The sequence below is a fragment of the Zosterops lateralis genome, assembly GCF_965231275.1.
Source record: "Zosterops lateralis genome assembly, chromosome: 2".
Taxonomy (NCBI): Eukaryota; Metazoa; Chordata; class Aves; order Passeriformes; family Zosteropidae; genus Zosterops; species Zosterops lateralis.
The window spans coordinates 79,649,132-79,677,024 of NC_139763.1; the positions used below are offsets into that span (position 1 = coordinate 79,649,132).

The window sequence follows — 27,893 nt, forward strand, 5'->3', positions numbered from 1 at the left end:
TTCTTAAGGTTGGATTCTAGGAACAGTAAGGTTCATAATGAACATGAAACCAACACTCACCATCCATCAGTAGGAACCAAGCGATTATTCCACAAAATAGATGTGGAACCTTTACAAAAGGTTTCAGAATATGAAATAAGGTGACTCAACACAGCAGCCCTGAACAGATTTCTTCTGCAAAGGTTTCAAAGTCTGTTGCCTACTTACTAAAGGAAGAGATGGATTAGCTCTGCAGAAAGATGCCCTGCAACTTAAAAATGAGGTGTATAGTGGAAGTTTCTTATAATTTACTCTTACTTTTCATTCTTGCATGTCTTGAGTAGAATTGAGGCTGTAAAAGTACATCGTTGCTGTTCTGTGACACTGGTTTCAGGCTTCTAATGGAGAAATTGTTCTTCACATTCCAAACTCCTTCCAGAGCCACTGTTAACAATTTGGCAAAATAATAGCTTTATAACTGATTACTTCAGCTTGTTCTAGAATTAGTATAAAACTACACAATAATATTCTTGCACAGTTAATGAAAAGATACTGACATCTTCAGAGAGCAATTCAGACTGCAAGGTACAATGATCTCTACTGTTTATAGAAGTCTTAGGGCTACTCAGGCACCAAACAGAAGTAGGATACAGCTTTTCTACAATAAATCAGAAACAGCAGTAATACCACTGATGCAGTCAGCATCTCATGAAAATATAGAATACAACAACACCCACCCCCCAAAAAAAACCTCAACCCAAACCAAAAACTTACCAAACAATCAAAAAACCAAAGCCATTACCATCAGAACAAAATTAAAAGACAATTTATTTTGAGGAAAGGTTACAATTTACTGGCAATCTAATTTATTTTAAACAATACACTTTAGTAATCTAAACTGTGTAAATCAGTAACCATTCACCCTGACAACTGTTGTCTATCAGAGCCCAGGCCACTTAATAAGCATCTCTAATTGTCCAAACAGCTGAAAAAGGAATTCAGTACTCACTGAATAATCTGTACACCAGCATCTATAATTATCGCATTTATAATTTATCATTGTTATGCTATTCCTATAACATTATGCTGTACATACAACTTTTGTACAGAGCTTGCTATAGATCCATATTATACAATCCTGTAACAAATACCTGTGTAGTATTTCTCTATTATCTTTAGTATTTTAAGCCTTTGTAACATACATTTCTTTGGGACACTCCTCAAAAGTCATGAGAACATATAAGGTAGCATCCATTTATTCAATCAGACTGAAATATTCCAGACAATTTTGATCCATTGGCAGAGGGATGGAGAAAAAATAGCTGTGTTCAGCTCTTAGTAACACGAGCAGATTGAGCAGGCCAGTGTTAACATCTGTAACTCACCTCTGTGTTCAGCACCCTTTTTCAGTCAACAGGAAAAGAACAGGCACTTTTAGAGCCTGACACATGCAAATGACAGGTGTCTAGGACAAGTCAAAAGAATGTCCAAAGTGCCTTTTCTCCTCTTCTTACTACACACAGAGGCTACCTAAGTCAGTTGTTTGCAGGTGTGTGCTCTAATTCCCTATAGAGCCTAATCACAATAATAAGAATTACAGGCTCAAATGGTCTTTACATCTGCTGGGTACTGATTACAGCACCTAATTCAGGTACATTTTTGTCTGTGAATCCAACTGTTTTAAATTCATTTTGAGTAGGTTTAGAAGTGGGTCCCAATCCTACACAAGAAAAACAGTATTCTAATAACTACAGCATTTCTCTCAAAGGAAAAGGTAACAAAACTTCCCTACTGCTTGGCAATTGTTTCTGGTTTATTGAATTGATATATCATATGGAAATATCTGTGTTCTCTCTGGTCTCATAATTTCTGACCAAAAAAGGAGAGAAAAAAGTTTCTGCCGTTTCTAAATGTTCTGCACATAATTACATAAATGTTCTGTATTTTTGCCACAGTTCCTCAAAAAAATCACTTCTCCTTGGCTGATAAAGAGGATTACCTGTAGCTGGATGTTTAACATTGCATTCTTCTTCCTGAAAATGAAAGTGCTCCTCCAGTATTTCTTTAACTCTCCTAGGTGGCTCAACATATACACATTTCTGCCCTGTTAGTAGAATACATTACAAAACAACCAGTTGTTATAAATCTCCTGAACGCTGATGCACTTTGCCGAATGCAATTGTCAAGTTACACTACCCTGCATCCATCTACAATACATTGTGAACCCAATAATTTACAAATATATGACAGTGTTCAGGCAGGCTTTACTCGCCAGAACTGAGCAATAACCAAATCATTAGACATATATTATAGTGCTCAGCCAGGCCCTATTCCCAACGCTGGGCAATTCCTCAGCACGGGAGGATGGTGCAGGACAGGACCCTGGTGGGTACAGCCAGACGGGCTGTGCTGTGGCCAAAGCCACCCAGGGCCCCTCACTCAGAGTCGGCCACCGAGCCTCCCCATGACAGACACCCCAAGGCAGGGCCGCAGAAGAGAGGCATCCAAGAAGATGTCCCCGCTGCAAGAGGTCTCGGTGGAGCTAAAGGGGGATGCGGACACCCCAGGGCAGCAGGGCCGCACCTGCCGCGCTGCCGGGGGACACCAGCGAGGAGTCGCGGGGAGGGCCGGGGCTGCCGAGGGGACCCCGCGGGCTGGGCCCGGGCTGGGGCTGGGGCGGGGTGGCGGGGGGCCGGGGACGGCCGTGCTCACGGGGCTGCTCGCCGCGGGCAGCGCCGCCCGGCTCCCCGGCCGCCGCCGACACCTGCCGGCCCGCCGCCCTCATGGCCGAGCCCTCACGGCCGCCGAGCCCTCACGGCCGCCGCGCCGGGCGGTTGTGCCGGGCTGTTGCACCGGGCTGGTTGCCAGGCGGGCCGGCAGGCGGGGCCGCCCCGCGGGGCTGCGCCTGGCGACCGCCGCCCACGGGGCACACAGGCGGCTCCCCAGGCACGGAGGCGGCTCCCAGGGCGGGATGCGGCCCCCGAGGCAGGTAGGCGGCTCCCGAGGCAGGGTGAGGCCGGCAGGCAGCCCCAGGGACAGCGGGCCCTGGTTGTCGCTGTGGGCACGGTGTGGGGACAGCTCCGGGTGCCATTGACAGCCGCTCCTCGGTGTCACTCAGCGCCAGCTCTGCACCGCCGTGGGCTGTCACCACGGGCCTGCCATGGCATCCTCGCCCGGGGGGAAGAACCGCAGAGTCCAGTTTAACTGATGTGTATCTACTGCTACCCAAAAGTACTAGTTTGGTCACAAAACGAGGCGTCTTCAGGCACTGCTTGTTGGACTGAAGTGGCCTTGTAATCCACGTCTCTATCATTCCTTGATACATTTCAAGGTGTATTAATCTTCTTCCACAGAAAAGGCCTGAAAACAAACTTTCAAAAATAATAAGCATTAAAATCACGTTACACCATTCATGGTTCAGAAGCTATGCTTCCATCTTCTAACAAAGTGCTGAACATTACACACTGCCAAGACACCCTCTGCAATAGCTGGATCAAAGCACCAAATGTAGCCCAACAAACCCCAACCAACCCTGTTGCTACTGCTGCAGTTGTGCTGTGTATGTTAGCAGGAGGAGCTTGGGATCACTCAGCAAGGCATCTGTATGGGACAGTGAAGTCCCATTATAAATTATATATATACAGCTCTCATTGTGACAGGACTTCAGCACTTATATTCAATTTTCAGTTCAATTCATTTAACAGAGAAGCGACTTGCTCTGCTTCTAAATTACAGTTGGTAAAGTTGAAGCTGAAAATCATACTGCATCCCCTTACCACGGAGAAATTTTAGTGTACTAACTCAAAAGTGCACGAAAAATACTAAATTACCAGTAACTAAAATCAGACACAACAGTATGTTGGCTGTTTATCCTCACATGGCTGTGGCTCATTTTTTCCAACTAATGCCACATTCTTGACATTAGGTCTTTATGCAACTTAATTGCAAGGGAAAAGTAGACAGGATCTTGATGGAAGGTCACTTCCTTGAAAAGCACCAGGAAAAAAATAAACCAAAACTACTTTCTTATCCTATGAATAATGTGTTTGATTTATGAACAGGCGATTGCATTGATAAATGGGCTTTCAATTAAGAATATGACAAAATACTTTGGGTTAAATATTTTATTTTATAATAAGCCTCACATTAGGTTCATTAAACATTTTGTGTATCACCCAAATAAGTCACATTCATTCTGAGCTTTCATGCAGTTTTATAAAAGTTAAAATTTCTCAAAAAATAATTTTCAAGTGAGCTGTAATAAACTCTGCATAACCAAGCCAGAATTTTCTCACATCAAGTAAATATTCCAGTTTTCCCTCCTGCTTTGACACTACAGACAACTTACAAAGGCCTCTCCCAATCTGCACTAATTAAATAGAAACTCACAGAAATTACTGAGACTTTCTGACTACCCTGACTAACAGCAGTAACGCTTCAAAACGCACGCGTGACCACTGAGCTGCGCTGCAGGAAGTGACATTTCTGCCTGAGGAGAATACTGAAGTGTCTTACATTAAAACCTCGTTGCAAAGAGACAGACCACCACCGATGGGCATGCAGAACACTAACAAGAAAGAGGCAGAAAACCTCACATTCACAAGCTTTTATGGGGACACGGCATTTATGCAGTCTTCTACTATCTCAAAAAGGTAGTGATATATATCAGTCCTCCTTGCAATGTCAAGGGCAGTTTCATCCAAGTTGTTTTTCAAGTCTGGCTTCACGTAGCGATTCATCAGCAGGAGCTCCAGGGTTTCCCTGCTGTTTTTGTTTCCCGCAGCGATGTGCAGGGGGGTCAGCAGCCCGTTTGTCTGCGCGTTGATGTCTGCACCCTGCTGAAGCAGGAAGGCGGCCACGCTGGTGTTGTTCCACTTGCAGGCGCTGTGCAGGGGCGTCCAGCCGTCCACGGTCTGCGCGTGAACGTCGGCCCCGTGGGCCACCAGCTCGTGTGCAACATCCAAGTGCCCGCTGTAGGCGGCTCGATGGAGAGGAGTGTACTGATCTTCATCACGGGCGTTCACTGGAGCCAGCTTCTCCGTCAGCAGCCTCCTCACCGTACTCAGCTGTTTAAAGGAAACAGGGAACTTCACGTGATTCTATGAAACAAGATGTACGGCTTTGATGGTCAGGACAGTTAATGGAAAGCAATTTCTGTCAGCGTCAAAAGCACTTATAAAATCTCAGATACATCCTCTCCACCCCAGTTAAAGGGCTTATTTGCCATGAAGAGCTTAGCATGCTTTCAGTTGATACAAGTTACAGAAAGTGCTGTTACTTGAACTCTGAACTAGAATCAAAATTTGTTCTAAAAGCAAATGGATCCAGAGATGTTTTAGTGTGTATGGGCTACAAAGGGGAGTGTTTTACTGTGGCCTGCAAAACCAGATCAAAGCAGGTCAGAGAAAGAAAGAAAAGTATAGGTAAATTTTAGTTTGTGGATGAGACTACAGATGTGAGCTCAAAATAACATTCTTGTATATTATAAATATGAACACTGCAAGTGACTTACCCGATTGTTTTCAGCTGCCCAGAGTAGCAATTTCTCTGGATGTTTTTCCATTTTCTTCTCTTGCATTTCGTACCATTCCTCCGTTCTTTCTTGCTCATCATCATCATCATCAGACTGTCCTGACCAACAGCTCTGAGTTCCTACAGGAATCAAATGCCTGTGTGTCTCCAGCAGCTCAAGTTGGTTAAAATGCTCTGTGAAGTCTTCGAACAGCTCGCTGTCATCATCGTCTTCATCAGCTTGCTTGTCTTTATTCATTGTCAGTCAGCATCTGTGAGCAGCAGATGCACAATATTTTTACTGACTGCAACTGTTATCGGTGCACTGTCGATAAAACTATCTGACGGATGATGCGGATGTCAACAAACAGCGAAACTCAAGGCAAAACTCAGTGATTCTCCCTAACCCGGGCTTTGCCAGCTCTGCCAGAACTCACAGATAATATCCACGCCAGAAAAGCACCGCCTCACCCCGACCCCCGACCGGCACCACCTTCAGAGTGCAGCTCTACACAGCGCGGGGGTTCGCCGAGAGCACCCGGAACGCCGCTCACTTTACCAACAAAGGCTCTGGAGAGCAGCCCGGACTCGGGGGCAGAGCTCTGCTCCGCCCCCACGGCGCGGCCCGCAGCCCCGGCCCCGCTCCCCTCCGCGGGGCCCGCATCGCCCCGGGCAGGCCCCACCGCCCCGCCAGAGCCCGGCCGATCCCCGCGGGTCCCCTCCGTCCCGCCGGGCCCGCCCCGGTACCTGCGGCCCAGCCCCGGTAGCTGCGGCCCCAGCGCGCCGGGGGCTCCGGGCGGGGCGGGCCCGCCGAGCGCTTCCGCCCACGTGCCGGAAGGGGCGGGGCCGGGCCCGAGGCGGGGCGGGAGCGGAGATGGGGGCGGTCAGGGGTCTCTCAGTGTGATCCCCCCTCGCTGTGCCCCTGCCCCGGCCCACCGCCTGCTTCAGTCCCCTGCCCTTCGCCTACGGTCTGTGAAGAGAGACGCTTACTCCTCGAGCTGTGCCAGAGCCTTCCCGGGAGGAACCTCTGCGCGACGATGAGCGCCATCAGCTCGCAGTAAGCTCCCGTTGTCTGCAGTCCCCACACATCAGCCAGCAAGTGTTTTGTGTGTCTGGGACGAGTCAAGGAGAGCTGAGAATCATCAGTTGTGTTTTCCCTCTGCTCCTTAGATCACCGTGCTTGTCTTCATGTATAGATTACCAGTGCAAAGGGAGAGTTAGACTGTTTAACAAGTATTTTTAAAAACAAAAAGCATACAAGAGGTTCTTTAACTTTTAATTAGATACTTCAGAGGAGTGGTTACAGCCCTTTACTAGAGCAGAATGACCGGGATAAAGGAATCTTCCAGCTGGCTGGTTTGGCGATGTGCTGTTTGCAGTACAAGTAGTGAAGTATTTTGAGACTCTTACAGGACTGATATTTGGTAGGGTTTTATGGCAAATCTCCGTGTTTCATGAGTTTGGACAGATAAGCTTAACTTAGTAAAGACTGTGTAGAGATTTCCTATATGTATTGCTCTCTGACACAATTTTTCTTGTCTTATTCAGGGATGGTGAAGATACCTTTAAAATACTCGTTGCTACTGATATTCATCTTGGCTATTTGGAGAAGGATCCAGTGCGTGGAAATGATACATTTGTAACTTTTAATGAAATTCTGGACCACGCCCAAAAAAATGAAGTAAGTTCTGCTTTTTTGGAAAGGGAAGGACTGAGGCTGTTGAAAATACGGTCCAATCTGCCAGAAGTGGTAAAGTTTAGTCCTGGTACAGTCTCTAGTAATACCAAACCAAGTGGTGAATTATTTGTTGCTTTCAGTTTCATTTCTGATTTAGTAAAGAGAATTCCTGTTTCTTTGTGAGAGTGTTCTTACTGAATCATGGCTTTGGTTGCATTAGCAGTGTATTTGGATTGCTTGCACCAGTTTCAGTGGTATCTAGAGAGGGTTTAGCACTGCAAGGAGGGAAAATAATTGGGGAGAGTGAGAGTAGTGATATACAGCCTTCTGAGAAATCAATAGAGATTTGTCAGAAGCTTTTGCAGTGTCGTGCAGTGCTGAGTTGCTGAAGTGAGCAGTTCTGGTGCCAAGCAGCTCCAGTGCCTGCACAATTGGCAGCAGAATCCTGCAGTGGGGTGGACAGAAGGGATTCCTGCACTGGGGCAACATCAGGGGAGCTGAGAGCCTCCAGGAGCTGATGGGACCTGGATGGGGTCAGGAGCAGTGGCAGCCAAGAACTGCCCCCACACCTGTAGAAGCTCCTGGAGAATGGCAGCAAGCAGGAGCACCACCAACACAGCAAACAGATGTGCCATGGTGTGACTTTTTGTGCAGGAACAGCACTTGAGCCCTGCCAGCTCCACCAGGGAGCGGTGGTGTCTCTCTGGCAGAAAGCCATGGCCTTTCTCTGCATCCACCACGGCTGACAGAGCTGCCAGACAGAACTCCCTATCCAGACACAGCTCCAGTTGAGGGGTATCAGAGAGTGTATAAGAGAGAGACTACTGGAATTACACCCTAGTTTCCTTGGGACAGGCCTGACAGGCAGACAGGACACAGGATCCAGGGGATTCCCTATCCACACTCCCTCTGGATGAACTCACTAAATTAAGGGACAGGGGGCAATGGCAACAAGTTCCTGTCCAGAACAGCAAGTGCATCTCCTCCATGACTGCCCCACGTCCCCACGTGCCCTGGCATAGCAGGTGTGAGGCTCTGCAAGTGGAGCTGAACAAGGACAGTGGTTCATGTAGCATAGAGGTGATGCTGAGGTTGTTGCCTGTGCCCAATATCAAAACTCCTTCCATGAAGAAAAAATATGAGTTGTTATAAGAGACTCCCTTCTGATGGAAACAGAAGGCCCTATATGCTGACTGGCTCCACTTCTTAGGGAAGTTTGCTGCATCTCCAGGGCCTGAGTTGGTTGACAGCAGCTGAACATGATCCAGGGTGTGCCCAGGTGGCCAAGAAGGCCAATGCCATCCTGGCCTGGATCAGCCATGGTGTGGCCAGCAGGACCAGGGCAGTGACCGTCCCCCTGTCCTGGGCACTGCTGAGGCCACACCTCAAATCCTGTGCTCAGTTCTGGGCCCCTCCCTGCAAGAAAGACATTGAGGGGCTGGAGCGTGTCCAGAGAAGGGCAGCAGAGCTGGGGAAAGGCCTGGAGCACAAGTTTGATGAGGGGTGGCTGAAAGGAGGGTGTAGCCAGGTGGGAGTTGATCTCTTCTCCCAAGCAACAAATGATTGGCCTAGAGCAAATGGCCTGAAGTTGCACCATAAGAGATTTAGACTGGATTTTAGAAAAAATTTCTTCCCTGAAAATATTGTCAAGCACTGAAACAGGCTGCCCAGAAGAGTGGTGGAGTCACTATCTCTAGAGGTATCTAAAAGATGTATGGATGTGGCACTTAGGGAGATGGTTTCATGTTGGGCTTGGCAGTGCTGGGCTAATGCCTGGGCATGATGGTCTTAAAGCTCCAATCAAAATGATTCTGATTCCATTTTTAAGGACTGGATGTTTATCAGTCAGATTCTTTGTAATTTTGATGAGTTTTTTTCCTAATCCATTCCCAAAAGCTAAATATATGCAGAAACTGCAACTAGTACCTTCTCAAAATAATGTGGTGATAGGTACTGGTTACTTTGCACTAGATAGTGCAGCAATGAGAAGATAGTGTAGCTTTTCATGCCTGTCAAAAAACGTTCAGAACCCAACTTGGAGACCCTTATTACAATAGTACACTAATCCTTTCTTTACCACTATCAGTTATTTTCTCCTATAGCTCTTGATAAATGGGTCTTTTTGGGTTTGATTTTGTTTTAATTAATAATTTAATTACTGTTTTTAATAAGGAAGCTAAATACTGTTTCTGTTACTACTAACTCCTTTTACCTAGAAGTGTACTTCCTCATATTTGAGTACAACTCCCTAGAAGAAATAATTTAAACAATTTGCTTAGAAGTCTTTCAAGGCAATACAAAATGTTGTATTAAAATAATAAAGCTTTTTGTTACGTACAGGTGGACTTTGTTTTACTAGGTGGGGACCTTTTTCATGACAACAAACCCTCCAGAAAAACAGTACACTCTTGTTTGGAGTCACTAAGAAAATACTGCATGGGCGATCGTCCTGTTCAGTTTGAAATTTTGAGTGATCAGGCAGTTAATTTTCATTACAGCAAGTAAGTATATTACTATAAATTATCAAGCAAAGCTGGGTTTGTGTGTTGGGTGAGTGTGTTGTGGTTTTTATTTTATATCCTCTGTGACTGGAACCTGGAATTTTTAGGCCTGTCTCTGTGGGACAGTTTACAGGATATGTTCACCTGTCATCTAAGTCTATAAAGCAAAGTATACAATATCTGAAAAACTCGTGAATGTGCTGTGACTCTTGATATATTTATGTAATGTTTAGTTTCCATTTTGCAAGTACAATTCAAGTAAACCAATTCACATGAGTTGTTTCGGTAAAAGGGTTGCACAGCCTAATCGACTACTACTACACAAATTTTTGTACAATTCTTTTCATGGCTTGTTCTAAAAAAGTAGGTTTCTTTTGCTAACCTATTCCTCATGGAAAGTGCCATTCCAGACCATGAGTAAGAATCTTCTTATGCTTAAGTTTAAGCTTAGGTTTATTCATAATCACTTCATTCTGATTTGTATCGCATCTATTTGTGATTAAGTTAATTTGAAAAGAGTATGGAGAATCATACACAAATTTGCAGATGTAGTTTAACTTCTTTTTCTCTTTTTGTTCAGGTTTCCTTGGGTGAATTATCAGGATGAAAATCTCAACATTTCTATCCCAGTTTTTAGTATTCATGGCAATCATGATGATCCCACAGGGGTAATTATTATCATAATTGTACTGTTGACAAATATATAGAAATAGAAACTTGTATAGAAATACAGTTCTTGGAGATCACACTAGTTTTAGTCAGTCGCTCCACTCTTTGTGTAAATATTTTGTGTATCTTTAGGAATTCTCTTAATAAGTAACAGTGAGTTAAGTGTAAGTGTGACATTAAAAAGCAAATAGAAAAAAGTTAAGAGATCCATATGAACTGTGTTTAATTTCTTAATTTATATAGGTTTCTGTCATTGAGAAGAGAATCACTTTTCATGCCAAAAGTGGCAGTTTTTCAGAAAGTTCCTAAAACATTCCATCTGTGGAGACTGAAAGCTTTTCCTTAAAGAAGAATTTTGATATTTTGATATGCACATATGTAATTGATATGCATCATGGATTTGCAAGGAGGATAATCTGATAATAGTGAAATGGTAGCTTAAAAACAAGCTACTAAAAATAAACAGGAAAAGAATGTTTAGAAAACATTAAAATGCATGTGTTGAACTAATAATTTTGCATTTTATATCAAATAGCAGTTAATCACGGAGATGAGTGTTTTAGCAGCAGTTTAACTTTGAACTTATTATAAGGTAGCTACCTTAAACAGATAATTTTTGTAGTAGTTTAGAGACTGGCTGGTTTGAATGGTTTTTTGTGGTTTTATTTTTCTGAATGATTTAATGTTTAATTTCATAGTGTTCAAATGAAAAAGTATGACTTGTAAGGAAAACGGATTTACTTCTATCGTCTAGAGTACTAGCAAAACTCCTAATATATGTTATGGGGCTTTTCAGCTGCAGAAGTTACTTAAGGAAAGATATTCTCTCTTACTTTTGAAACTTTCATTTAGACATGAAACACTTAATGTTCTATTCAAAATTTTGCATTTGTTTCTTAATATTTGTCATAGGCAGATGCACTGTGTGCATTGGATATTTTAAGTTGTGCAGGGCTGCTGAATCACTTTGGACGTTCAACTTCCGTGGAGAAAATAGATATTAGTCCCATTTTATTGCGTAAAGGCAGAACAAAAATTGCTCTGTATGGCTTGGGTAAGTATTTGTCTGCCAGACTGTGACTAGACTGTTCATGTATTACTGAAATTTAATAGGTCTAAATAAAGTTGGAACAAACATAAAAGGCTGCAACAAACATGAAGGTCTAAGTGATTCTAAATTAAAGCATATCAATTCTGTGACAGTGTCAGGTTTTTCCTCCTGTTTTGTGTCACTGGCTGACGCTTTTTTTTTTTTTTTTTCTCATTTAGATAAATCTTCCTAAACTTGTTTTTTATACTTTTATTGGTGTTAAACGAACCCTGCTTAAGTTAATTGTAGTGCTGGTGTATCAAGTCAGGGCAATCACTTTGTTAAATTCCCTCTGTTGTGTATTAAGCTTATTTCATCCTGCTTAGGCAAAATTTAAACACCCTCTGTTCATGTGCTATTTTGGTTATATTTAAAAACTTAAGCTGTCTGAGCAGAAGTCTAATGTCTTATGTGTCTGTCTGAAGTGGTTCATAAGTAACATTTGCCATAGGTATTATCAGTTTCTTTAAAGAAACTTAAGAGTTTCATGCTTTAAAATGGTTCTATGAAAAGTTTTCAACTTCATATTTGTTCCTTTGTATTTTCTTCACTGAATTCCCCTCTACCCTCACTTCTTACTTAGAATGGTTATTTTTGACTGCTTTCTGTCTAGAGAAGTTAACTATTAAGATGATACTTTTTCATATTTCTTATTTTTTGTCTGGTCATGAGTGCTTAAACACTTAATTCCTAGCAACTTTTATAGCTCTAAATTAAGTCCTAGTTGGCTATGATTTTGTGTGTTTAATGAGATACTTTGAAAGCTTACTAGGTATTTGAAAGGTTAGTAGTAAGTGGAATGTTCTAATATCAAAACACAAAAGTTTTCAATGCCAAAGTTGTTACTGGGAAATGCGACAGCTTTCTAAAGTACCAGTGTTGCTGCATGAAGATGTTCATGACATGTTTCTTTGTGTTTGTGCCAGAATTATTTATATCTTCTTGACTTTCTCTGATTCAGAGAGCATTTGTTCTTATATAAAATATGGGCATTCCATATGGGATTTGTTGATATCTATCATGAGCCTGGCTAAGAATTTGGATTTGGGTTTTTTTCCTAGTTAAAATCATCAAGGAAATAATCAGTGACTTCCAGGGATGGGACATGCACAACTTTCTTGGGCAAGCGGTTTCAGTGCCTCACTACCCTTATAGTAAAGATCTTCATCAGAATATCCAACCTAAATCTGTCCTCTTTCAGTTAAAAGCCATCCCCCTGTCCTATCACTGCTTTCCTTTCTTGTAAGCTCACTTTGAGTACTGGAAAGCTGCTGTATTTTTGTTCCTCATGCTTTTTAAAAATACAATTGCTAGAAAAATGTTATGAAATACAGACTTATTACCACACAAATTTGTTTGTTTGTTGGTTTGTTTGTTTGTCCACTTCAGGAGCTATTCCAGATGAGAGGTTGTATCGTATGTTTGTCAATAAGCAAGTAACCATGCTGAGACCAAAAGAAGATGAAGATAGTTGGTTTAACTTGTTTGTGATTCATCAAAATAGGTAACAGTACTGAATGAATTACAGCAAATTACTGTGTTACTTCATTAAACTGCCTGGAAAAGGATAGGTGAGCAAGCTGGCTGTTTTAGTTCATGCTTACTGTGAGTAGCTGGTTTCTTAAGATTTTTACAAGTGAAAACATTGTTTTACAGCTCTTTTTGGAGAAGAACTGTAAAGGAAAAGGTTTGAAATAAATTAGGGAAGTTGAGAGATCTCTTCCCAGACTTTTATAGTCAGAGGCAGTGGAGGTTTTGTAATGTAATATGCATATAATTAAGTCCTTTTTGCTTGTTAGAGCTTGGAGAACACCAAACTTCTTACTGTATTATCTATCCTTGTTTGAACCATAGTCCAGCAAGTACCCTATGTTCCCTTGCACTGCTGTGCTTTACATGTAGGTAACATGTTCAGTCTGCCTACAGGCTTCTCCAACAGTGGTAGTAGGAACAGACAGAGTTCTTTTCCAAATACTTTCTTCTGATTTTTTCTGAAGAGGGCAATCCTCATGCCCAAATAATGGTGAGGCAGATGTAAACAAATATAGCTCATATTACCCTATGTACTGATTTCTGTCCTGTAGACTGAAGGAGCTCACTCCCCCATCTCACTTTTCTTTCAGAAAGGGATTGGGGATAGCATGTCCCATCTCTGTTTAATTCAGTGGGTTTTACCCCACCATTTGAAAACAAAAAACAACAAAAACTGATTGCCGTGAGATGCTATAAAAGCATTCATGTAGAAAAAAAGCAGAAGTCTTAAAAGCTAAGTAAGAATAAAAGGGAGATCCAAATAAAAGGAGGGGAGCAAAAAACAGTGAGCTATGTTAGAAAGTGAGCTATATAAGTTGCCCTTTTGTTTAACCAAACTAAACAACTGTGAAAGGAATAAACGTGGAGAAGACCTGACATGTATGTCTGATATTATTGCTGGAGTTCCTGTATCATTTTAGATCACACTGATGTTTTTCTCCTTCTTCACTCTCCCCTTGCCCATCCATTGTTGTTCTCTTCTCTTGAACAGGAGCAAACATGGAGCTACCAACTACATCCCAGAGCAGTTTTTAGATGACTTTATTAATCTTGTTGTGTGGGGTCATGAACATGAGTGCAAAATAGCTCCATTCCAAAATGAGCAGCAACGTTTCTACATTTCTCAGCCAGGAAGTTCAGTGGTGACATCTCTGTCCCCTGGAGAAGCCGTGAAGAAGTGCGTGAGCTTTTCTTTTTGTTCTTGTTTATCCCTTGTCTTACATGTCTCAGGTGTTCTGTTGAGAACAGAAAAATACTTGTGTCCAGTATGAAAAGACTTACGTTACTGTGTGGATTGGCTTCAGAGTGTGACGTAAAAAGCAAAGTAGATGGAATGAGTACCTGGTATAACTTTTGCTTTGCTTGCAATTTAACATTTGAAGCAAATGGAACTTAGCTAAGAGGAGTTACATACTGATAAATTGGAGTACAAGGAACTGAGTGCAAGTGCTTGTATGTGGAACAAGCACAATCTAAATATAATAAAATGGAAGTTTTGCGGGGCCAACCCTGAAGTACAGATCTTCCTATAGCTTTTGAAATTTTGTTCCTGAAAAGTAAACATACATTTGAAAACAAATCATTATACCATAATTCTCTTAAGTTTAACTTCTAGCAAGTTACCTTTCTCCTTCTAGACACATTGGTTTGCTGCATGTTAAAGGGAAAAAAATGAAAATGGAGAAGATTGCTCTAGAGACAGTGCGAACATTCCATATAGAGGATATTGTTCTAGCTGATCATCCAGATCTTTTTAATCCTGACAATCCTAATGTTACTCAGGCGATACAGGCATTCTGCATGGAAAAGGTAACTTGTGATGCTAACAGTTTATGGATAACAGTGTATGGACAGGGGATGGGATCTGTGACTGATTTTGAGACTGGAAGATGAGAAATCTTGTGTCTTGCCCCATATGAAGACAGTGTTTCCATAGGAAGTTAATTCCATGACATTCACTCTGCAGCCTTGGCTTCCAGATTCTTTGATTAGGATGATCTATTAAAGTAGGCTGGAACTGCTTGTTGGGTGTCCATATCATCTTTGTACAATAGCTTGCACCTAAGACTGGGGCAGTGTTGGATGTTTACTTTAGAACCAGTATAAATATATTGACCTAAACCCTTAGAGCTCAGCCATGCAGTCTGAAATGGCAGAAGTAACTAAGCAAGTTTATTAATTGCTTAGTTCTTAGGTTTATGTGGCTCTTTCTGCTTTTCCCTGAAACTAGAAATTTAGCAAAGCATAGTGGCTATAAAATATGAGAGATCAGTGGTGTAGATACTGCTGGACTACACTGTGTCTGGAGGGTAAGCCTTTCATTGTCATGTTTTTCTCAGTCATTCTTAATGGCTTTTGGCTGCATACTGGTACATATGTGTTCAGGAATGAGAGCATGTTCTATAATCACTTATTTTGATAGTTCCCCTTGCAACTGAATGTATTGTAAAGTATACTTGAAATGTTGAGGCATCTGTAAGAGATCAAAGTGGAACTGAATTTATAATTCTCCTTCACAGGTGGAATTGATGCTGGACACTGCAGAGAGAGAACGCTTGGGAAATCCCCGGCAGCCAGAGAAGCCAATCATAAGATTAAGAGTAAGAAATTGTTCAGCTTGGATTGCTTTGTTTTTAAAGGTTACTGTGAAAAGTTTCAAAGCAAAGTCATGCTTTTTGTGTAAACACATAATATATACATTTTTTTGCTTGTACAGGCAAATATAAATTACCTACCATACTTCTGTTTACCTGTGTAACCAGTATTCTAAGGTAAAGCATGAGATTGGTCATAAATGTACTTAGCTGTTCTGAGTAAGGGCATCAAAAGTGGCTATCTACTGTGAAGTTGTTTTAGTTCATAGTACCCTGTGTGCATTCCTAACTCAATTGGAAACTGTTGTGAAGGCTAGTCAATGAAACAAATTAAGACTTTGTTATAAATATGAGCTATTATTAGTTACCCTGTTAATGTTACTATTAGCGGTTATTAGCAATTAACTTTTCTGCATAGTAAGGCATTAATTTTAGGTTGACTTATTTCTTACTATTATTTTTTCCTTTGAAGCGCAACAAATTTGTTTTGAATTGTGTGGCTTCTCCATTTCTGTTTGTTTCGTATTTAAATTTATCCTTTCCTCACTTAGGTTGATTATGCAGGTGGCTTTGAACCGTTCAGTGTCCATCGTTTCAGCCAGAAGTACATGCATAGGGTGGCTAACCCAAAAGACATCATACACTTCTTTAGGCATCGTGAACAGAAAGAGAAAAAAGGTGATTATGGAAGAAGGAATCATTGGCTTGCCTGACTGTATTTTGTTGCTCAGCACTTGTGAAGGCTTGGTGTCTAGCATCTAATGTGTGTGTATAGGAGGCGTAAAGATGCATTGTTTTACTTAAGTGTATATATTGCACAATTATTTCTTTTCTATTTCTGTGTTTGTCCAAAATTCTGATATTCAACACAGCATTTTCTGACAGTTACTCATAAACAATTTCATTTTCCTTTGGCCTCAGACCTTATTGAGTTGCTTATAGTAATCCATATAGCCCCATGCCAGACTGAGTTACTCTATGTTTCTGTGATAATTACTGTGAAAGGCATTAAGTGGCTCCCTCTCGAGACTTCTCAGAATAAGGCAATTGTGTTTGAACACTCTGAAGGAAAAGAGATGGGTATAGTACTTTTTCCCTTTATATTTTAATTTTATTTTGTAGTAGTTCATTTGTTCATACCTAAAATAATAATGAAGGGTATGGACTTAAGAGATGTTCATATATCTTTTAAGAAAGGTCCAAATATAAGGTAGCATTTTGTTTGCCCTAATTAATTGTGTGGTGCTCTTGGCTTGTCTCTTCCAGGTATATTTCTATTCAAATATATGGGCAAGACCAGTAATAGCTGTTACTATTGCAGCATTTCTCACTGTTGCCTAGAATTTTTAATAAATGGTTAATAGATGTTGTCCAAAGACTGGATTTCTAATAATTGCTAATGAAGATTCAGCTTGTACAGGAACATAGCTAATGAAGATTCAGCTTGTACAGGAACATAATGTGCTAAATAACTCTTACTGGTTTGCATAAGTGCATTGTAAGTGCATTGTCCAGTTCCAGTTTTAATGAATACCATCTAATCTATGCTAATGAATATATACTAATGAATACTGAATACTATGAAGTTCAAAACATTGTTTCATGAATAAAAACTGCTTTTAGTGAGGCTTTTTAAAATTATACTGTATTGATCTTGGTTTATTTTGCTTTGGTTTCCTTTTTTATAGTTGTGTAATCTCATTAACATTTTCAAAATACACTACGTCTGCCACCATGTTTCACTAATTTACTTTTCCTATTTAATGGGCATGTCAGCTTCAGGAAGGGAGTATAAGAGTACTGCTATGGCTTTTGCATTGCTTTATTAGACAGCCTCTAATACAAGGGAAATGGCTAATGAACCACTCAAAGTTTTCATTAAATGTGGACATTGTTGTTCAGTACAGGTGATGTTAAGACTTCAGGAATTCAGTCTGTAGTCTAAAGCACTCTATAGTCACTTTATGTTATTTGTGTGGTATGTGCTAACCTAGGATGATTATCCATCCTTCTCATCCTTCTGCCATTCCCGCCTTGCTGCTTAAGAAGGAGCATGAGCTATGAGCATTTTCTAATGAAAATCAGTCAGCGAGCTGTGGAGGAAAATCTCTTTACTAGTAAATGGGTTACTTATAAAAACTTTTGTACTTTGATGGCTCCTATGATTTTCTTCCATTTGTGATCTTTTACAGTTCAGTTATAATAACCTTCAGAACATAGTGTTCAATACGTAATTCCAGACATATGTTAGTTAGAGCTCTTTTTATCTGCTAGAGGTGGAGTTGTCTGCACAATTATTATGTTTCTCCATGTTTCCAATGAATAGACTCTAAAAAGAACAAAAAGCTTTACGTCTAAAAGGGGCCACAATTCTTAGGAGGCCTGCATTAACCTTTTTTCCTGCTACTGTCAGTGGGATAGTAAAAATTAAAAGCTGTAAATGTGGATGATGCCATTGTGCTTTTCTGTTCTAGGCATTGATCTTAATTTTGGAAAATTGGTTAGCAGACCTGCTGAAGGAATGACACTGAGAGTGGAAGATCTTGTAAAGCAGTATTTCCAGACAGCAGAGAAGGTATTTTTCTACCTTTTATAATTTCCTTTTTAATGTCATATGATTTTTCTTTTTTTTTTTTTTTCTTTTTCTTAATGGAAGCCCTGAAAAGACTCTGACATTCACCAAAAAGTGAATTTGTTTACCATAAAACTATCTGAGAATTACCACACGAAGTGTGTGTCTTAGATGAGCACATAACTGTTGTGTAGAGGTTGTGTAGGTATGCGAACACACACTGGTTTGAGAGCATGACAGCTCTTTGTGTGAACTTGCAGTGTGTGCCCTGTACTAAGTGATGTGTCATGTACTCAAGTGCGGGAGGAAAATGTGGGGCAGCATGTGAGGGAAGGGCTACCTTCATTTATTCTAGGGCTACAGTGTGAGACTGTAGCATTTACTATTACCAGCTGACTTAGTCACTTGTTACTTTGCAGTATGCTTGTGTCCTCAGATGTAGTGCACTTCCACATTTTATTTAAAGCAGAGCAGGGAGAAGGAAGAGAGACCCCAGATAATTTACTTTCTTCCCACCCTGTTGTTAAATCTAGTATATTTCCCTTTCCCAACACCAGTGCAGTAACATCCAATAAATAAAAAAATAATCAGTGAGCCAGGTGCACAAATGCTTGATGTAGTTGATCAAGCATAACTTGCAGAAGCTATTTCAGTTGTAGAAAGTCTTTAGAGCAAGAATTCTTGAGGTAAAGATCCTTTGAATTACAGCATCTTGCCTAACCTTAGACACATGCTAGGTGTCAGTATTAGGACAGCATAAATCATGCTCCTTTGTTATACTTATTTTATTTTATAATAGCTACAAAGTTCATTCCTCTGGACAGTATTATTTCCTGAAAGGTTTTATTTTAGATACTATGATATTATTTATTTTAGCATTGTGGCTTTTTTATTGTTCATAAAGCCTTTTGCTTTATCTAGATTGAAAAATACTCTGTAAAGCTGGTGCGACATGCTAGTTGCAAGAGACTTGTAACTGATTTATGACAAGTAACATTTTGCTTGTTGCCATGCTTTTCTCTGATTTAAATATTCAGTGCACATTACTGTTTGTGCAACCAACTTAATGTGATATTTGTCTGAGACAGCTGGAATATTGCTTGCTTTCTCTAATGGCAGATGCTTCTTAACAAATTATTTTCCCCAATTCTAAAGAAAGTACAGCTTTCACTTCTAACTGAAAGAGGAATGGGAGAAGCAGTGCAAGAGTTTGTGGACAAAGAGGAAAAGGATGCCATAGAGGAGCTGGTGAAATTTCAACTAGAAAAAACACAGAGGTTTCTCAAGGAACGTCGCACTGATGCAGAGGAAGAAAAAATAGATGAGGAGGTAATGTTCTGTTAATATTGATTCCCTAAGAGAGGCCAAAACAGTAGAAAAATCAGTGCTCAAACATGGTTTAATAGATTTGCCTGTGTGTGGAGCATCTGCAACACTTGCCTCTAGTTGTTTTTTGCAATTAGTAAATGAATAATTAATTTATTATAAAGTTTCAAGTATTTCTAATGTGATTTCAAAACTTGTACTGAAAATGGGATTTAGGTTGCACACACATTCGTAGAAAAAATCTATAATACATGCAGAACTACATATTTACCACTATTGTGAGAAAGATGGTAGGTATAATCTCTTCATAGCTTTTTCATGTTGCTTAGGAAAGAATACAAGAACAGGACAAGCATAAAGGAAATTTATCCTTCAGGTGCTCTACCTGCTTCTAACTGCCTGCAGCTCAGGGTATTCCAGAGACAGGTCTGGGTTATGTGTATTCAGCAACCCTTGAAAGACATTTTTGTCAACTTGTTGAGCTTCCATATAGCCCCATGTATTTATTCAGTTCTAATATTCAACATTGTAGAAGAAGATGTTTTGCAGTTTATCTGTGCACTGTTTAAAGAATAATTTGGTGAGGAAGGAAGGCTGCATCTACCTGTTTTCTTATTGATTGCTTTAATTCACGAGGGGTTGAAAGAGACCATGAACAGTTAGTGTCTGCAGGCTTTCTGTGACACTTTAGGGTGTTTTTTGTTGTTGTTTGTCTTTAGAACTAACATCTTTCTGTCATGCCTCATGTCTTTTCCCATATTTGTCAAGTTGAGCTTCCTTAGTTGTATGTGTACTGCAACATTGTCTCTTCTCACAATAGTTATTTTCTGTCTTGCTTCTTCATCTCTACCTATTTTTCCAATTATTCATATTTCAGTGTCCCTTATTATAAAAATTACTATACTCTCCTTCTCTTAAACACAGTGTCTCCATCATGTCCCAAGCTTTCTTCCTCACCAGTGATGTAACTCCAGTTATTAACAGAATGTGAGTCTTAAACTGTAGGACAGCATGAAAGGACCCTAAACAAACTGTTCAGTTATTCTTGGACTCTTCACTTCTCACATGAGCTTGACTTAATGATTCAGTGATTAAAGCTTTGCACTTAGTGTATTTTGATTATTGTATGACATGAACTGTTATTTTGACAGGAACCTTTTTTTTTTTTGTTCAGGTGCGAAAATTCAGGGAGAGTAGAAAAAAGAATACTGAAGAAGAAGATAAGGAAGTCCGTGAGGTAATTATTCTGAATTTTCAACATAGGCTGAAAAATGGAGTCCTGACTTCTGCATATAAATGCAGTCATTTAGCAGTGCTTCACCATTGTCCTTTTAAATCTTTGTTAGGATAATACATACCTGAGCTGCTTCTCAATTTGGCTTTCGAGGTCTCTTTTCTTTTACAAATTTTTGAACCTGAATGTTCATTATTTCTTGCTTTTAACTGAGGTTAGACCAGGCAGGTGATTTTCAAAGATCTTTCAGCTTGAACTCTTCGTGATCTCATCACCAGTGGACATGTGGATGGACTATATTGGGTGGTATTACTGGAACAAATGGGGAGTATTGGTAAACCCTTAGGTACTGTGTCCTTATCAGCAATCTTAAATCTTAGATCTCCCACACATTCATACTTTGATTACATATATATTTCCAAAAAAAATTGCCAGCCACTGATAGCATGGGTGCTCCTTTGTCATTGCAAGTTATATGGGACTGGAATAAAATTTTGAAATGAAGGGCACCTGGAGTGAGATTCATTTCTCCTAATCTGGGATATCATCACCTGAGCTAGTTGTCTTAAGCACCCACAAAGTTCAGGTCAGCAGAGCTGACACTGGATGACCTGAGCTGTTCACCAAACTTCACTGACAATGTGTCACATTACCAAGCAGATCTTAACAGATCTTAGCTAACTACTTTATATGTACACATCTAATTAAATAAACTAAGTATTTTCACAGTTGTCTTCACCTTCCATAATGCTGGATTTGTGTCTTCTAAGCCTCACTGGTTTAGAATTACATTTTTAAATTTACATTTATATTATATATTTATTGTGCATAACTAGGATTTAACAATGGTGTGTTTCATGATTTAAGATTCTTTTTCCTGTAATTACTGTTCCATTTCAGGCAATGATCAGGGCCAGAGCCAACCGGTCTGAAAATGGAGTCCTGGTTGCAGACTCCAGTGATGAAGAGTCCATGGATGTGGAGATGATGGGCACTAGTGATCCAAGTGATGGCCTTTCTTCAACACTGAGCCGAGGAAGGGGTCGGGCAAGAGGCAGGGGAAGAGGTGCCAGAGGGCAGAATTCAACAGCAAGAGGTTCGTCTCGAAGAGGGAGAGGTAAGAAAAACTTGGCAGTCTTTGTATTGCGGTTCCTGACTTTTTTTCTTTAAAAGGTGACTCTCTCTTGATGCTTCCATCAAGTGGAAATTTGCTGCTTAAGAACTACTGGAAAAAAAAAAAAAAACTTTTCTCAGATACTTGTGGCATCCTATTACATACAATTGACTGCCTTACAAGGCTGAAGTTGTGACCTTTTCACTGTGATTAAAAGGAAAATGTCATTCTTCCCAGCTGTGGAAGCCTAGTATACTCCTAAAATATGCATTTTTGGGAAGGTCTGGACAATGAAGTGCGTGGATAGACCTTTGTCACTGCTAAAGGTAATGCATGTGGTCATTGTTAAGTGGAGGTACAGATTGCCTCTATCCTGATGTGATTTACAAGAGACTTTAATGTTTCTAGTGACTAAAAAATTGGGGAGTGTTTCTTAAGGAAAAAGTGTTAAATAGCTCCTGGACTGAGTGTGATTGTACACTTTACAGTGGTAGTGGTACTTCCATTATACATGTACTTTCACTGTGTGTATATATATATATATAAATATAAATATATAAATACATAACTCCTTTGAGTTGTCTCAGTAATATGCCCAAATGTCTGCGAGCAGGTTGAATTGAAATAAAGGCTGTCATATTTGGTCTGATTTGGTGAGTGCTTTTAAACAAGTTCTGTGAGCCTGTGCTCCAACACTGTTGTGATCCCATTAGAGTAGAGCCCTGTGTGTTGAGGTTGTGTCTGTGGACCTTTGAATACTTGACTCAGTTCTTCTGCGCAATACTTGAGCAGTTCTTCTGCATATAAGGAGGGCTTTAATTCAAGGAGAAAGTGAGGAGTCAAGAGGATTGTAGATATTTTCAAGTGACTTCCCACTCAGTAATGATAGACTAAAGAGGAAAAAAAAAATAACTGCTGAACAGATTTGCATTTTGTTTGTTATCTCTACAGGAACCACTAGCCAAGAGTCAGCTTCTGGCAGCAGATCCTACAAGCCTGTATCTGCGCGGGGCAAGAATATGTCGATCATGGATGGTAGGCCTGTGATCTGTCTGTTACTCTAATCTGCTCTGCTGATGAGGTGCTTTAATTGCCTTTTATTCTATTAGTCCATTTCAGCTGTGAGAGATTCTTTCACCACTAATAAAATAGAATAACTAACAGTGATGAGAGAAAGAAAAAAAAAGGAAAAAAAAATAGTGATATTCTTCTGTCATGGGGTAAAATGAAATGTATTAGAAACTTCTGGCTAGAACTGCAAACAGGAAACATATTACATAATGCAGTTTCTTAAGGAATAAGCATAGAAAGAATGTGACTTAACATTTTAGGTGGAATATTCCTTAGGGGATATAAAGTTAAATTTGACTGATGCTTACAACTTAGTAGGGTTTAATGCAAATTCATTTAGCATTACATTTTAGCAAGTTTTGGGAATGCCAGTTTTTACTTGGGAAGAAAGCCTTATCTTTAAGCTGCCTACATATATAAGAGTGGCTCTGCCTTGCTGTAGAGGGAAGGCACTGAGGAAACAGCATAGGTAATCTGAGAATTAAAGAAAAAAATGCTACTCACTAATCTACACATAACCCCCCCACAAAATACCCCAAGGTAGACTGAATTTTAAATTAATCAGCAAATTACCTCAATTTTAAATTGGTCAGCAAATGACCTGAAATATGCAGAGAAATTAATTTTAGCAGATGCATTCATATTTAACCTGTTCGATGTACAGGAATTTCAGTTACAGTTTCAGTATTTTCCTGTCCTATTAAGCAACATTACTGATGGTTTTTCAGCCAGGCTGGAGTTGCACAGAGGGTTATATCCCTGGGTAGACAGACTTAATCTATGGTTTGGGTTGGTTTGTTTGTTTTACAGGGTGTTTTGCAGTGGAAATGCATGCTAGGCAGATATTAAATAAAAGGAACTATATAATGTTGTTTGCGTTTAATTGTGTGAGCATTTAAAAGTATTACATTTGTTTTATTCCAGCCTTTAGGTCTTCGAAAACAGACCACTCTTTAAATTCATTCCAGTCTTACTCTGAGGTAAACACCTTGTTGCACGAGTGAAGCTATGCTGTCTTTTACTGTTGATTTGAAAAATAAATACACAGTCAAAACATGAGCCTAAATCAGCAGATGTTCCCAAACCATCAGTTCCAGCATTAAGTTTCTACATGTTAATCTAGACCTTTTTATCCTTTTTTGTCATTGCGTTTGTCTGAGAAAAGCCATGTTTTATTTGTGACCATAGTCTAAGATAGGAGGTGTATATACATGAGTGTTTTTGGTGGGTTCTGCAGGGTCAAAGATATGAAGAATAAACTTGTGCTGTATTTGCAAATTTGTGCAGTTCTAGGCTGGAGCCCTCTCAAGTGTATATTATTCTAACTAAAACAGGTTGGGAAAAACCCCAGAGGTTCTGTGCTATAGTACTGACACATTATGCACTCTCTCTGTAAGAAACTAAATTCTATGGAAAAACTTTATACTTTTTTTTTTTCAGGATATTGTAGATGCTGATTCTGATGCAGAAGATAGTTCTTTTGTTCCTCCTTCTTCCAAAGTAAATCAAAGGTCAGTGTTTGCTTCATGAATGCAATGTGTGCCTTATTTCTGACTGGTAATCAGCAGAGTCCAAGGATCTGATTGTCTACCAGATTTTTAGGAAAGTCATAACACTGCTTAGAGAATTTATATAAATTTTTACTTGCTTATGTGGTTTATCTTTCTATAACAGAAAAAATTAGATTATTGATTGAGGTAAACTTGATCAGAGCTTTAGTATTAATATATTGTTTTAAGATTTTGTATTGTTCTACTTACTGTTATGTATATTTATTTTTATTTTGTGTATTGGTGATCCAGCTCTTAAAAGGGGAAGTTATTTGAATGTCTGGTGACTGAGAACATGCTGATGCCACTTTTTCTCTTTGTATGTTTCAAGGTTGCCAACTGTATCTTCCTTTAGTAAAAGAGGCTCACAAAGCCAAGCATCTAGAGGAGTTGAATATGACTCAGATGAGGTATGGTATATATTGTACTATTTTTTAGTTTTATTTCATGTAAGTTTCTACAGCTCACTGTTTTACAGCTATTTGAGTAAAGCAATCAGAGTGAAATTGAATTTATTATTTTTTTTACTAACAGGGCTAGATTATTGTAACCAACTTTGATTAGACTACCTGCATAATTATCAAAAATAAGTCTAAAAGGGACCTCAGAAAAATATGCAATCATTTTTCCCTTCAATTTTTAATCAGTGAATTGTCATTACTGAAATGTGGACCTGGAATTGCCTGGGAGAGAAAGTAATTATAATCTCTTCTAGTGCTTAGCTATATCTTTTCATTTAGTTATATATTTTATTCTTGTAAAAAGGAAGATTTTTTTTTTTTTTTTCATTTTGAAATGGCTTTTTCCCAGGACATTTTATTGTTGCAAATTATCTAAGTACAGTTTTTTAAAACCTTAAAACACTGACAGGTCTAATATGTCTGTTCTTGCAGTATATCTTTGAACTGATAGGAAATTGTTTCTTCCACAATTAAACAAGTAGAACTTTTTACACGGTTTTGCACTGAATAGAAGACACTCTATTCTGTCAAACACTGTAGTTTATTTTCACAGTCTGTCACGCATGGTCAGAATCCTTCAGTGTCAGATGATGGCCACTTCAGAGAAAATACTGCTTTCTTGTCCCTTCTCCCCACTGTGCTATCTCTTCTTGTACCTGAAATAAAAACATACATGTTTGCTTGAACATGCAAAAAGAAACAGTATTTTTGATTCATACAAATACCAGTAAATTATGATGTGCAATGTGTATACAGATATAATTTTACTGAGGTATGTGCTGCTCATTTACAACTGAAATAGAGATTGTTCTTTATTTCAAAGTAGCTGTTCTGGTCATAATGACATAAACTATTCTCTGCACATACGTCACATGGCCTTTTAAATCAGTAAATGACTTCTCTCATATCAAAACCAACAAAAACAGGTCTGTCAGGAAACATGGAATCATTTGGCCAGGCTTTTTAGTTTAATCTAAAGGTGACTTTCTGACTTGGAATGCCTGCTAGTTTCAGTAATACATATCTCTTTGCAAATTGCAGGATGATCCATTCACGAGCCCTGCAACATCAAGAAGAACTAAGTGATTTCCAGCTCCCTATGCAAGAGAGACTGTGGAAGTTTGTGAAGAAAATGGAAAGCAGTTTACAAGATTTTCTCTATGTGATATTTCTCTGTAAATGATGGCTTTGGGTTCGTTGGGTTTTTTTCAGCGGCACCAAATTTAGTATAATGTCTGTTACATTGCTTGATGCACTAGACTAGAAGGTCTCATATTCTAAAGTAACTGCCTGAAAGTGCAAGTTCTTTCTAAAACTCTGAAACTGTTTTCTTTTTGGGATGATAATAAAAATGACGGTTATATCTTTTATAGAAAACTCCATCTCTTTGGTTTGAATGTTGCAGAGAAGTAAATTTATAGTAGTCTGCAGGTATGGATATGGACATGCTCTCAGCACAGTGGAACTTGTCCTTGCTTGCAATTTACCATGGATACAGTTGAAAACTCTGAATTCAGGGTCATAGTTGTACACAAGAATACAGTTTTCAGTATGGAAGCTGTAAAATGTCTTAATGATTTCAATTCTACCAAGAGAATTTAACCCAGTATTGCACTATTATTAAACATAGCATGTGGGAATGAATTCAGCTCTGTAATTCAAGAAGTACAAAAGAGGACTCTGTATTTTGATGTTACACGCCTCATAGGAAAAGATTTTAGCTGAGTGCATATGAATAATAGGAATCACATCAAACACTCTTTCTTCCCTTTCACTTTTTTTTTTCAGACAGCTGTCAAATTCACAATGGCTTTGTGTTTTATCTGTGGAAGATAAACATAGCAGCCTTCACTTCAGGGGAAAACATGTAACTGGTGTGTGGAGAAAGACTGGGCTGCAGAGAAATGCTTGTCCTAAACATTTATGTGATTGGTACGAGGGGATAGGATGCTCCAAAAATCAACGTGATTTCTCAGAGTTCACACTGGATAGTTCTTGAAAAATCACTTCTCACTCATGTAACTTCAGTTCTTCTGTCCCAGAGCAGCTCAAAAATTCAGCAGAGCTCAAAAATTCATTAAAGCCATGGTAGTGAAAGATTATTCTCAGGAGCGGGGAGAAAAGCACACTGTGCTGTGTATTTAAAAAGAAAAAAAGCGGTGTTATTCCTCTTTTTGAATGCTTCCAAACTTTTTTATTTTATATTCTTCTTAAAATCTTTTATTCCCACCAGGCCAACAAATTTTCTAATTTGGTATAATTTTTTAAGAGTACCCTTGCACAGGTATTTTTGGTGACTTCTTTTATTACTGAATTCATGGTCCATCTATATAGCTTTATTTCAGACATTATTTTTCACTTTATAAAAGGTACCTGTGAAATGATGTAATTTCTAGAGAATACATTCAGCATGCCAAATCCTGGCATTCCTGTGCAGCTGCTTCTTTTAGTGTTGGAGTGCTGGGGATTGTTTAACAAGGGTGAAGTTGGCAGGAGCAGGTACCAAGCTGCCAAATCTGCTACAGCCTGTTCTCTAGTAACAACCAAACGTGCATGAGCTGCTTAAACAGCTCACACTGGAGCATGTTTCAAATACAAACTAAATCTGAAAGGTGATGTGAAGCAGAGAAAGACACACCAGCAGCATGGGAGACCCCTGACACAGAGAGCTTCCACTGGGCTTTTCCATCATCGTTTGTGGGTATTTTGGGTGTGACTGCCCAGCGTGTGCTTGGATCACCTCCTCTGGATCACAAGACAGAGAATGCAGCTCAGAGGAGGGTGGACTTGAGCTGAGTTGGGGGGAGATTCCCATCCTACCAGCAGCCTGTTTTTGGAGATGAGAAGATATCCTGCTCTCTTGGAGGTACCTGGTATTCAAAGGCAATGACAGCTCTAGCTACATATGCAAGGGTACCCTGCTAGAAATTAAGAATTAGATCAAGGAGCATAAATATACAAAAATGATAATTTTTGCTGGAATACAGATTACAGGAAAACACGATGTAAT

At 39.7% G+C, this 27,893-nt stretch overlaps 2 protein-coding genes across 3 annotated transcripts; one reads left to right on the plus strand and one right to left on the minus strand.

Annotated features, from left to right (window-relative positions):
- Positions 1-4,095: 4,095 nt before the first annotated feature.
- On the minus strand, positions 4,096-6,315 carry ANKRD49 (ankyrin repeat domain 49). Its single transcript, XM_083854808.1, has 3 exons — positions 6,238-6,315; positions 5,492-5,762; positions 4,096-5,045 (listed from the first exon to the last, which is right to left on the minus strand). The coding sequence occupies exons 2-3, from the start codon at positions 5,747-5,749 to the stop codon at positions 4,587-4,589; spliced, it is 717 nt and encodes a 238-aa protein (XP_083710934.1). The 5' UTR covers positions 5,750-5,762; positions 6,238-6,315; the 3' UTR covers positions 4,096-4,586.
- Positions 6,316-6,335: 20 nt separating this feature from the next.
- Positions 6,336-26,905, plus strand: MRE11 (MRE11 homolog, double strand break repair nuclease). Of its 2 annotated transcripts, XM_083854809.1 has the most exons (19): positions 6,336-6,547; positions 7,039-7,171; positions 9,509-9,669; positions 10,250-10,337; positions 11,251-11,392; positions 12,818-12,932; positions 13,953-14,138; positions 14,599-14,770; positions 15,481-15,561; positions 16,107-16,233; positions 18,030-18,130; positions 19,283-19,456; positions 20,628-20,690; positions 21,588-21,804; positions 22,753-22,836; positions 23,797-23,852; positions 24,313-24,383; positions 24,754-24,832; positions 25,925-26,905. In XM_083854809.1, exons 1-19 carry the CDS (start codon positions 6,528-6,530, stop codon positions 25,967-25,969), a joined length of 2,115 nt encoding a protein of 704 aa, XP_083710935.1. In that variant the 5' UTR covers positions 6,336-6,527; the 3' UTR covers positions 25,970-26,905. The 2 variants fall into 2 exon arrangements, with proteins under 2 accessions (XP_083710935.1, XP_083710936.1); XM_083854810.1 differs by lacking the exon at positions 6,336-6,547 and having other exon boundaries at positions 7,048-7,171; positions 9,528-9,669; positions 25,925-26,903.
- The last annotated feature ends 988 nt before the right edge of the window (positions 26,906-27,893 follow it).